At 43.3% G+C, this 12,496-nt stretch overlaps 1 protein-coding gene across 1 annotated transcript in view; it reads left to right on the top strand.

Moving 5' to 3' along the window:
- Positions 1 to 6,399: 6,399 nt before the first annotated feature.
- The window catches only part of LOC103275830 (putative adhesion G protein-coupled receptor E4P), a 55,198-nt gene continuing 49,101 nt past the window's right edge, over positions 6,400 to 12,496 (top strand). The window contains exon 1 of the mRNA XM_021706555.1: positions 6,400 to 6,451. Coding sequence (XP_021562230.1) covers positions 6,400 to 6,451 — 52 coding nt within the window. The remainder of the gene's footprint in view (positions 6,452 to 12,496) is intronic.

Raw genomic sequence — 12,496 nt, forward strand, 5'->3', positions numbered from 1 at the left:
CATAATCAGATTAGCTCCTCATCTGATTTATCCCTGTAAGTCTATTACCCAGTAGAAGATTGGAGTTACTAATTGATTTAATAATGTCCATTGGATGAATTCATCCAGGAAAGAAAGTGTGTCCATTTACTTTCCAGGAACAGAACACTATTCTGATAGTCTGTCACCTAAAGTGACCACTCCGGATTTTTCAAATTATGTCATGATTTTGCAGAATCACCTGAACAGGTTCCTCTTGTTTAAGTTTCCAGTAACAACAACTCTGTGCTAATTCTATTGCTAATGTTACTGTTTCTAAAATGATAAGAGGTGACTCGGGTCAGGTTCCCTGAAAGCAGAAAATGAGTCTGTGATCACAGAGCCCATGAAGTCCATTATTGGCTGTGTGATGCTCCCATAACGGCAGGGTGCTATGTAACCTCCCGAGCAGAGCACTCCAGGCCTGTGAAGCCAGTTTTCTGGAGAAGAGGGCGGGAGCTTAAGGAGGGTTAGGGAGGGGCACCAGCAGTGTAGACTACTCTACCCATGATCATCAACTACAAAAAAGAAAGCTGTATGATCCACTTAGATACTTGTTGGAGGCTCATTGCAATGAGATATTTGAAGTGCATTAAAAAATTCTTGTCTCAAATGATGCTATGAACTTCTTAAATGCTCCAGTCAGCCTTATCACTAAAAGGTTAAATATTGATATTCATGACCACCCTGCTTTATTGAGCCCAGAATGAAACAGTTTTGTACACTTCCAAATATACCTATAATAAAGAGCTTTGAAGCTTAAAAAATATCAAAAAGCATCACAAGGGACCACCTTTCATGCTGATTGTGAAGAAGAGCACATCTTTTTTTGAAATTCTATCATAGCACTTTCCATGTTTCCCCCTAAATAGTAGGCCTTTTTTTTTTTTGAGAGTTGGAGTCTCACTCTGTCGCCCAGACTGGAGTGCAGTGGCCACTCCCAGCCACCGCAGCCTTGACATGCTGGGCTCTGGCGATCCTTCCGCTTCAACCTTCCAAGTAGCCGGAATTACAGGCATGTGCTACCATGCCCGGCTGATTTTTTGATTTATTGTAGAGATGAGGTCTCGCTGCCCAGGCGGGTCTCGAACCCGCGGGCTCAGGCAATCCACTCACCTCAGCCTCCCAAAGGCGCAGGATTACAGGCTGAGCCACCGAGCCCGGCTAATAGTGGACATTTTTGAACCCATATTCAATCTTTGTTGTGTCATGAACTTTTGCTGTGTAAGGATTTCATGAATGATTTCCAGCTTTGACAAAAGTATCCATTTTGTATGTGATTTGAAACACTCAAGCAGTATCTGCCTTTGCTACAAAAATGGGCATCTCAACACAATTATCTCAACTTATGAATTTAGCTTTTTGACCACAGGACCTCAAATTGTCATTCCTTCTCCTCCCTTCATCTTGGGAAAATCCCTCTGTAAGAGTTTGTGGGTATTGCTGGAGTTGTGTCTGCTCAGACGTGTGTCTTCCATCTTTCTCTGTATTGATGTCCCCATCATGGTCCCCCACATACCTTTTCTACGTTCCTGCCACTGCTCAGCACAGCAATCTGTATCCGTGGAAAGGTCAAGTCCACAGAGCCCTGAGACTCACCTTGACCCATGCTGCAAGTCGCCAGTTCTCTCCCCAGTTTGGGATGGTGTCATGGTCTCCTGGGTTCCAGGCTGCTGTGCTGGGACACAACCACACCTGACTCATAGAATACCCAGCAACCTCCCTCCCCATGGGTGCTCCACCACGTAAGTCAGCTGAAGACACAAATTCTCTCTGCCATTCTGTTTTCTCTCTCTTTTCCTTCCAGTGAAAACATATCAAAACCTCCATGCATATCAACTCCATCAGGAAGGGGTCGTAGAGGACTTGTATGGTTGTATCCCAGTTGTTCACCAGAAGCAGGCTAGCTTCTTCCTCTGGTCCAGCCCACATGCCCTGCAAGACATAGGTCAGAAAGCCCAGGAGACTTGGAGAGATTAAGGAGTTTGCCCAACGTCGTGTATTTATCCTATGAATACTTCTTTCCTTTTTTGAGTCATGTTCTTACTCTATCAACCAGGTTGGAGTGCAGTGGCATAATCATGGCTTACCACAGGCTCGAACTGCTGGGTTCAGGCGATCCTTCCACTTCAGCCTCCTAAGAAGCTGGGACTACAGGCGCACGCTACCATGCCTAGCTAATTTATTTTATTTTATTTTATTGTAGAAATGGGATATTGCTGTGTTGCCCAGGCTGATCTTGAATTCCTGGGCTCAGGCAATCCTCTCCCCTCAGCTGAGATTACAGGCATGACCCACCATGCCTGGCCTCTATGAATATTTCTTAAGTGTCTACTTTGTAGAAACTGGCCTGTGATACCAAGCAAGACACACATTGTTCTTTCTGTCAAAGAACTATTCTAGTGGGTGAGGCAGGGAACAGAGGCCTGATAAACAAGGATGTGTGATCTACGTGGGCTGGATGTCTTCCCTTGACCCTTCCAAGTTCATCCAGTGGTCTGCCCATCACACTGACATTTTTGGAATATATCAGTGGACTGATTATTAGTTAATAATTTATCATTTGTCCCTAGGTGTTATTGAGGTATAACTCACAAATACAAATTGTATATATTGAAAGTGTACAACCTGATGTTTTGATTTATGTAGATGTTGTGATCTGATTAACACAATGAGCTTTATGGGTCTGTGGCTTCCAGTTGGTTTGTCCGATGAGACCCGCCGCCACTGGGATATCAAAATAAAGAAGAGAGCCGGGCTTGGTGGCTCAGCCTGTCATCCCACGCCTTTGGGAGGCTGAGGTGAGTGGATGACCTGAGCCCACGGGTTCAAGACCAGCCCGGGCAACTTGGCGAGACCTCGTCTCTACAATAAATCAAAAATTAGCCGGGTATGGTAGCATGCGCCTGTAGTTCCAGCTACTTGGAAGGCTGAGGCAGAAGGATCGTCAGGGCCCAGCAGGTTGACACTGGGGTGGCCATGACCGTGCCACTGCACTCCAGCCTGGGCAACAGAGTGAGACTCCAACTCAAAAAAATAAAAATAAAAATAAAGAAGAGAGTAAAGTCAGAGTGTTTGTTCCCTCAGTTCCATGACTGGCTCACCAAGTCCTAACCATGACAGTTTCTCATGCTTTGTCCATTCAGATATTTTCTCAATAATATCACATGTAATGCCTATATAACTTCATCCCATCCTGAGGTTTTACTTTCACATAAAATTGAGAGAAAAAACTTAGAAACTTAACTTCCATCATAAAAGCTTTTAGAATCAACTTTTTTTTTACTCGTATGACATGTCCTTCTTTCTCTCTGTCATTTTTTTTATGCTGTGATAACCACATGATCCTCATGGAGACAAAATGAAAACATCGATTTTGTCTAGAACCTGTGGAAAATAAGTTCCCACAAAATTCATAAATGAGGGATATAATTTTGCCCAAATCCAAACAGGGCGCTCAGGTTTCCTGTTTAATTCTGTATGGGACCAGTAATTTGTTTATTAGTCATTGAAGTCAATGCCACTTCACATCCAATCCACCAACTTAACACATTTTTTTAAAATTTGAATCTCACTCTGTTGCCCAGGCTGGAGTGCAGTGGCATGCTCACGGTCACTGGAGCCTCGACCTGCTGGGTCCAGGTAAGCCTCCAGCCTCAGCCTTCCAAGTTGCTGGAACTACAGGCATGTGCCACCACACCCGGCTAATTTTTTGATTTACTATAGAGACAAGGTCTTGCCAGGTTGCCCAGGCTGGTCTCGCACCCCTGGGCTCAGGCAACCCTCTCGCCTCAGTCTCCTAAAGTGCTGGGATTACAGACTTGAGCCACAGTGCCCAGCTTAACAATTTTTACAGCTTACTATTCGGTGGCTTTTAGTACATGAACACTGTTGTACAACTATCACCATCACTCAGCTACAGAACATTTCCATGACCCCAAAAGGAAACTCCCAACCCATTAAGCCATCACTTCCCATTTCTCCCTCCTCTGAGGCCCTGGCAACCACGAAACCATTTTCTGTCTCTATGGGTTTGTCCATTCTGGACATTTCACATAAAGAGAGCCACAAAATATGCTGCCTTTTGATGTTAGGTTCTTTCACCAAGCATAACATTTCCAAGGCTCATCCATACTGTATCCTGAGTCTGAGTTTTATTCCTTTCCATGGCTGAAAAATATTTCACTGTGTGGATGGACCACATTTTGTTTGGTCATTCATTCATTGATGGACATTTGAGTTTTCACTTTTTGGCTACTATGAATCATGCTGCTATAAACCTTCTTATATGAGTTTTTGTTTAAATACCTATCTTCAATTCTCTTGTGTATATATTGAAAAGTGAAACAATAATTATTTTCCCCATTGCCCATGGGTGGCCATGGATTGCCCCTACTTACATAATTCTTACACACTGATTATTTGGATTCACTATCTGTTTAAAGTGTGCTCCTGCTAGTTATTCTTTTAAATGTCTAACAAACACCTTTGTCTGGTCAGGAAAAACCACCCTCTGAGGTGAGTACACTGAGATTAATGGTAGTGACATTTTTCAGAGATGTAGATAACTGTGGGGTTGGAGAAGGTGTGAGAGGATAATTAGGAGTTTGGTTTTGCTTAAAGTAAACTTGAAAATATGTAGTTTTAGCCAGGAGTGGTGACTTATGCCTGCATGCCAGCACTTTGGGAGATAGAGGCAAGAGAATTGCCTTAGTCTATGGGTTTGAGACCAGCCTGGGCAATTGCGAGACTGCATCTCCACCACAAATCAAAAAATTATCCAGGAATGGTGGCACATGCCTGAATTTCCAGCTACATGGAAGGCTGAGGTGGAAGGATTGCCTGAGCCCAGCAGGTCAAGGCTGCAATGGCTGTGAGAGTGCCACTGCACTCCGGTCTGGGCCACAGAGTGAAACTGTGACAAGAAAGAAAAAAGAAAAAGAAAGGAAGGAAGGAAGGAAGGAAGGAAGGAAGGAAATGCATAGTTTTGCAGATGTCTAGTAAGTTGTGTGTGTGTATGTGTGTGTGTGTACACACACACATGCATTCATGTGTGTGTACGTGTTTGTGCGTGTGTGTGTGTGTGTGCGTGTGTGTGTGTGTGTGTGTGTGTGTGTGTGTGTGTGTGTGTAACTCAGGTAAGAGGCCCAGGCTGGAGATATAAGTTTGAAAGTCATTAGCCTACAATGGGTACATAGAAGACAAATGAAAAAGGACCATCACTGTTGACCTTGATAGAGACCTTGAGGAGAACAGCTTCGTGGGGGTGTTGTGATCTAAATTCTGTTTGGAGTGAATTTAAGGACCAAACGGTGTATGAGGGGGGTGGATACAGGGAGGTTAGATGGCACTTTCAAGGAGTTTTTCTATAAAGAGGAGCAGGGAAAGGGTCAGGGCCAGTGTATTCCAGCTATATCATGCACCAGCTGTGTAACTTTGGGGAACTCATTGGGCCTCTCTGGGTCTCAGTTTTCCTATCTGAAAAATGAGTTCATAATATTTTAAGGATTAAATGAGTTACGGTATACAAGGCTCATAGACCTGTGAGGGGCATTTAGTAAACACTCAATAGAGAGTCTGTTGTCATTATTATCTTGAAGACTGTCCTACTTCTGATCTTTTTTTTCTGACACTGACATAAAGGAATTCTCATCTTCTCAGGTTTGGCTGCCCTCAACAAATCTGCAGTTTGGGCATGGCTGGCAGGGACGCCTGACCTCTGTTCCACAAGATGCCAGCTGGGAACTGGAAACACCTGAAGGCTTGCTTACATGGCAGGGTTGATGCTGGCTGCTGGCTGAGGCCTCAGCTGGTGCTGCTGTCCGGGACACGTACACGTGGTCTTTCCATGTGGCTGCACGGCTTCCTCAACAACATGGCGAATGCATTCCAGGGGCAAATTCTCAAGAAGGATGTAGAAGCTACCAGTTCCTTAAGAGCTGAACCCAGAAGTTTGCATAGAGTCTCTTCTGTCATTTTCTATTAGTCAATAAGTCACAGAGCCCAGATTCAAGGGAGAGGACATAGACTCTCTCTCTTCAAGGAAGAGTGTCAAAATGTTTTTACACCACTGAAGGCACCAAGCACACTCAGTGGCATAAGAGTTTTGTTAGAAACAAGGACAATGATATAGTCTAAAGGTAGGTTCCCAGTGATGTCCAGTGTGCCGGGCAAGCAATGCATAGGGGCTGCTTGACAAGATCTTTTTGGTATCGAGTCTGGGCTGCCATTCTGAGAAGACAGATACTGGGTTCTACCTGGTTCTTGTATCCCGTTCTTGCAGGGTGGAACATCTGAGCACCTGCATCAGCCAATTCACATATGAACACCATCCTTTCAAGGTGTGGGACTTTTGCTGAGAGACATAATTTTTTTCTAACGATGGCAAAGGAGGAAGTGGTGTTTGTGTTCTGTGTTTCAGGTCTGCGTGCTGGTAAAAAAACAATCGTGTTTCCTTCTTCTCTTGAAACATGGTTTCCTCTTTGATGACAGTTGATAAGAAAGGTTTGTCTCCTGGTCAGATGAGTGGAGCTGGTATAGTTCCAGGTGTGTCTTAGTTGGTGACTTGGTAAGAAGCAGCTGGTTCAGTCAAATGGGTTAGATGAGGCGGCTTTAATGAAAGGACTGTTTGTTTAGGTGTGAGCAGGACTGAGGGAAATCACAAAAGATGGTGGGGCACACTGAGACTAGCAATGTGAGGGGAGCTCTTAGCACTCCTTGACTTGAAGAGGTGAGGGAAGGGAGCAGTTATAGGAACCTGGAAAGGGCTTTAGCCAGCAGAAGAAGACAGTGCAGTCCTGCAGGGCATGAGGGGGGTGCTGGGGAAATACATTCCCTGTCTCTCACTCCTCCAGCCCTCCTTTCTCCTTTCAGGGCTACCCTTGGCCAAACCCAGGAGCAAGACAGAGCACCTGCAAAACATACAAGACAGCCTCTACTGAGCCTCTTCTGCACAGAGCAAGGTGCCGAAGGATGGAAAGTAGTTGCTTTCACAATGACCCAAATTGAACTGTTACATGCTTGTTAAAGTATAAGAGGTGATCACCTCATGGCAAACTGTTTCTAGACTGAGCACTTGCTCCTTTGGTTTTTGAAATGGGCCAGGATTCCATAATAGTGGCAAATAGTGTTGACAGGCAACTGCTCTCCCAAGGCTAGGTGAGATACCCAAAGTAGAACCAGGAAAGGAGGGTCATTAACAGATTATTCTGTCTGATGGATTCTGCCTTTATTATTCTTTCATTTATTCATTGGCTCATGGGTAACTCTACTGTTTGTGTCCCTCTCTGGAGTTTTTTATTCAAATTGTCTCAGGGAGACACAAGCAGTATGGATTGACCAGTCAACATCCAATAGAGAGAACTGTTTCAAGGTAGACTTTTCTGCTTGGCCATCTCCAAGGTTGTTGGTTGCCATATGAACAAATTCAAGACAAATCAGCTGTGGTTTGGAGATGAAGTCAAGTTGTACCATGCCGGACAGCACATGTGTAAAGAACTCTCTCCTCTCAGTCCATTTTGGGGAGCATATCAATCAATCTTGGGTGTATAGTAAATCACCCCCTCCACTACTTTCATTTAATTTATGATGCTGTGGGGTGGCTAGATATTTCTTATGATCTAGGCTGGCTTGGTTGGTCTCCTTCATGTGTTTTTGGCCAGTTTTTGGGTCAACTGGTTGAATGTATGATCTAACAGGACCTCACTCACATATCTGGTGGTTGGCAGTTTGGCAACCGGAGTGATGGATTGTTGGTTAGTGAGTCTTGGTCCTCTTCCACTTGGCCTCCTAATTTCGAGCAGGTTAGCACTTTTGTGCATCCTGTTAGCTGTTTTCTCACCGGCCAATGTTAGTCACATGCCCAAATGTAGAATCAGTATGGAAAAGACTACTCCAATGGTGCAACCTATCACATGCCGAATTTCACTGTGAGCACATGCAAGGCTCCGAATTTCAGGGACTTCTCTTGGATTTAGGCATTTCAGTTTTACATTCAGAACTTTTTCACTTCAGTACAACTTGACAACGACAGGCCTGAATTCTCTTTCATTTGTCATTCAAAAGACAATGCAGCACACTTTTTGAGGAGGACATGGAGGGCTGGTTGCCGGTCAAATGTAGGCGATTATTAACTATTTTACTGCATTTGCTGTTATTAACTTATAAAAATCAGTGGAAAACAGGAAAAGAAGATATTAATGTTGGGAATAATAAAGTTTTGTTTCAAAAACCAGGTGAAGGAAGGACAAATGGGAAACCCAAACTTTGCCTGTACAATGACCACGTGTGTACCTAACCCTGAATTGTATCCCACATCTTTAAAATAAAAAAAAAAAATCACAACAAAGAATAAATCACTAGATGTGCATTTGGACTTGCCAAACTAGGGGATATTTTCCATACACATGCTGGATCTTACAAAAATTGTTCTAATACAAATGAGACAAAAATTTCAGGAAACCTGTCAGGAATTTTTCCAGCCATGTAGATCAGTGCAGTTCTGTCGGGTGACCCCATCCCAAAGACGAAGAATATGGATGAGACATTTTCCCAAAGTGGTAAACAAAGAAATGATTCTGGAATAGGACATTGGGTAATACAAAGAAATACAGGCTCTCTTCCATGCCCTGGCCTCAACATTCACAGTGAAAATTAAATGTAAAGAGCCTCTTCAAAATTGGACCATATCCTTGGCATAGATGGGAGTTGGCTCTACCTTCCGGTATTTAATATTCCACCACTGAACACCATCATCTTTTCCAAGCTCATTTTCTGAGGCACTTCACTATGGCCCATCCTGGTAAGGTAGTCCTCAAATTACTGTAATGAAAAGAGAACCAATGGGCCCTGCATTATGCAAACACCCCAAGCAACAACCCAGCCTTCTTGTCCACCCACAAGACTCTTTGAGAAACGGGCTCAAGATAAGTAGCGACATACTTCCTCTTCTGTTAGTTCTGAGAAGCTACCAGACTGGACGAGAGGCAAAGACTTTTCATCTTTGGGGTAAGTCGGTATGGCGTCTTCTCATAGAAAATAGAAAATGCTTTCTTTGGGATTGTGCATCTAGAAAAACCTTCTGGTTTTTGAACAAATTCCAAGTCTTCTTGCTTTATTTCTTGAAAACTGCTACGTGGGCATCTAACTCATGTTCGTTTTTCCACTTCTGCTTAGGCAAGGGCCGTGTGTGTGTGTGTGTGTTGGTATGTGCTAGGGCGAACCCTACTAGATGTTTTAGCACCCTCAAAGGAGGTGGTGAAATGTGTATTCAGGGGCTTAAGGTGAAGTAAAATGAAGCTTCATTAAGAGTAAAACAAACGTAGTTTATGACTCATCTGTTATGATAAAGGAGAAAAACAAGTTCCAAGAAGATGAGTGGGTTTCCTGGGGTCATATGGTGAATTCACATCTTTTTCACTACCCCATAGTAAACACATCAGCACAGTGAAATGCCAGGCTCACAGTGGAAGGGTTTGTGCCTCACTCAAGGTCAAAGTAAAGAGGTTTACAGGTCAACATTTTCAACCAACTGGTTATGACCCACTAGAGGGGGTGATCGTGACTCCAGCTTATTGGGTAACAACCAGCGTAGAAACAGGCAGTAAGGGAAAGGATTATAAGTATAATATATCAGATGCTTCATATAATATCATTTTGTGAAACTTGGTTTTCCTCCCTCCCTCTTTCCCTTTCTCCTTCTCTCTGACTAAAGTGAAATACATTTCTTACTTTTGATTATAACCAAAAATCTCTGCAAATCAGTATTCCTAGAGGCTTTAGTGCTTGTAAAAAAAATATTGCCACCTCTTTTATATAAAAATACTCATTTTAGTTAAATTGATTCCAAATGAGGCCTCAAAAAAGGATTGTCCTCATTTGAACTTATTGTTTGTTTGTTTGTTTTTGCATAGAGATTTTTCCCAGCATATTTAGAGTAGGCATTTTTTTGAAGGAGAGAGAAACATGAATAAAAAAGGGAGACAGGCCAGGTGCAGTGACTCATGCCTGTGATCCCAGCAATTTGGGAGACCGAGGCAAGAGGATTGCTTGAGCCCAGGAATTCAAGACCAGTCTGGGCAACATAGCGAGACCTCTCTACAAAAAAATACAAAAAGTAGCCAGGCATGGTGGCACATGCTTGTAGTCCAGCTGCTTGAGAGGCTGAGGTAGGAGGATCTTCTGAGCCCAAGAGGTTGAGACTGTGGAGATCCATGATTATGCCACTGCACTCCAACCTGGGCAAAAGAGTGAGACTCCAACTCAAAAAAATGAGAGAGATAAATGTTGAAAGAGGGAAAAAATTTCACGAAGTCACCAAGTATAATTCCTCCAGTGGGACATGAGATTCCCACAACAAAATTTGATTTCGATCAGGGAATATTGTCTACTCAGAGAATGCAAACTCGTGGTCCCCTGGTTCTGTATTTAAGGAGAGAGTGGACGTGAATGTCCCTAGATGGAACTTATGGTCTCCAGTTTTCCATAGTTCCTACTCCTCACCAATGGCATTGCTTATTTATGTTTCTGGCTAAGCTTCCAGAAGACACTGGGGTTCATGACCTCAATGAGGAGGTCATACACAGGCTTTGGACTCAAGCAGACTTTATCTAAGTCTTAGCTTTGCGTTTTTGTAGCAGCATGACCTTGAGCAAATGATGTAATCTCCTTAAGCCTCAATTCTTCATCTAAAGAGTGGGGAGACAATTATAAGCCCTACATCATAAGGTGGTTGTGAGTTTTCTTTTCTTTTCTTTTTTGAGTCAGAGTCTCACTTTGTTGTCCAGGCTGGAGTGCAGTGGCACAATAACAGCTCACCACAGCTTTGACTTCCTGGGCTTAGGCGGTCCTCCTGTCTCAGTCTCCCGAGTAGCTGAGACTACAGATGCTTGCCACTATGCCTGGCTTGTTTTTTAAAATTTTTTGTAGCAATGAGGTCTTGCTATGTTGCCCAGGCTGGTCTCAAACTCTTAAATTCAAACAATCCTCTTGCCTTGGTTTCCCAAAGTGCTGGTATTACAGGCATGAGCCACCATTCCTGGCTGGTTGTGAGTCTGATTTACTTTTCTTTTTTTTTTTTGACAAATAGGTGTTTATTTATTTGTCTCATCCATTACAATGTTTGAGGGCAGGTATAATGGCTTCAAACTGCTTCCAGGACTCTAGTCTCTTTCTGTCTTTCCTGAGTTTTCAATAAATTGATAGCTACAAAACTCTGAGTAAGGTATCTGGCCTCTAGTAGAAGTTTCATAAGTGATTTTAGGAAATGGTAATTGAAGGAATAAGAGAAGTATCTGCACCAACATTTGATTTGTATCCAAGATTCAGTGCATAATGCAGTCTGCCTTCTTAGGTCCGTCCATGAGGTGGACCTTCTCAGATAAGGCATCCATGAGGTGGCCCTTCTCAGACCACTGCTTTGTTCCTTTGAGGACTTTAACAGATCCGTGTTTATTCTGATTATCACTTGATAAATGATCAGTCTTTAGCATACACAGTCATTATGACAATTGGCATCAGGGAAGGAGCATGAGACCTCCCCATGACAGCTGTCATCACCATCACCATTACTGTCACTTCCACCATCCTTATGACCATAGCCATCCTCTCACCTTTCACTGTCACCCTCTCCACCATCACCACCACCACCCTCACCATCACACCATCCTTATCATCCCGTCAGCATGATCATCGCCACAATCACCATCATCAGCACCATTATCACCACTCCATCTTCTTTACAGGTAACTTTATTCAGCACTTGCTCCATGCCAAGCAGGTGTCACATGCTATCTCAGATCATCTCGCGGAATCAACATGAAACCAGGAAGTACGTGCTCTTCATTAGCTCTGTTTTTCAGATGAGAAAACTGAAAATTGGAGGCAAAGTAACAATCTCAGGGCCACTCAACTAGTAGCTGCAGATTTAGCATTCAAACTCAAGGTTACCTATGCTCCTATGATGCTATCTAACTGCCTATATCCAGTACCTAACCTTGGGGGAGGTGATGAGAGATAATTCCTCCCATAAGCACACAGACAGGTCCTAATGGATTTCAAACTCAGAGACCAAAGCACAGCAGATATGTCAAAACAGGAGTGTGAACAAGAGATGGACCTGCCAAGAGAAACCATTTCTGCAGTAATTTTATTTCCTCTTCTATTAAAATAATCTTATTGTTAAAGCAATATATAAATTTTAGAATTACAACTAAATCAAAGGAATTTTTAAATTACTCATAATATCATTCTCCGATAATTGCCTTAAATGTGATATTATATACATTCCTCTGCAATCTGCATTTTTTTTTTTTTGAGTTGGAATCTCACTCTGTCACCCAGTCTGGAGTGCAGTGGCCACTCCCGGCCACCACAACCTTGATCTGCTGGGCTCCAGCGCTCCTTCCGCCTCAGCCTTCCAAGTAGCTGGAACTACAGGCACGTGCTACCACGCCCGGCTAATTTTTGATTTATTGTAGAG

Source organism: Carlito syrichta, unplaced genomic scaffold (genome assembly GCF_000164805.1).
Source record: "Carlito syrichta isolate Samal-C Ts95f unplaced genomic scaffold, Tarsius_syrichta-2.0.1 Scaffold315780, whole genome shotgun sequence".
Classification (NCBI taxonomy): domain Eukaryota; kingdom Metazoa; phylum Chordata; class Mammalia; order Primates; family Tarsiidae; genus Carlito; species Carlito syrichta.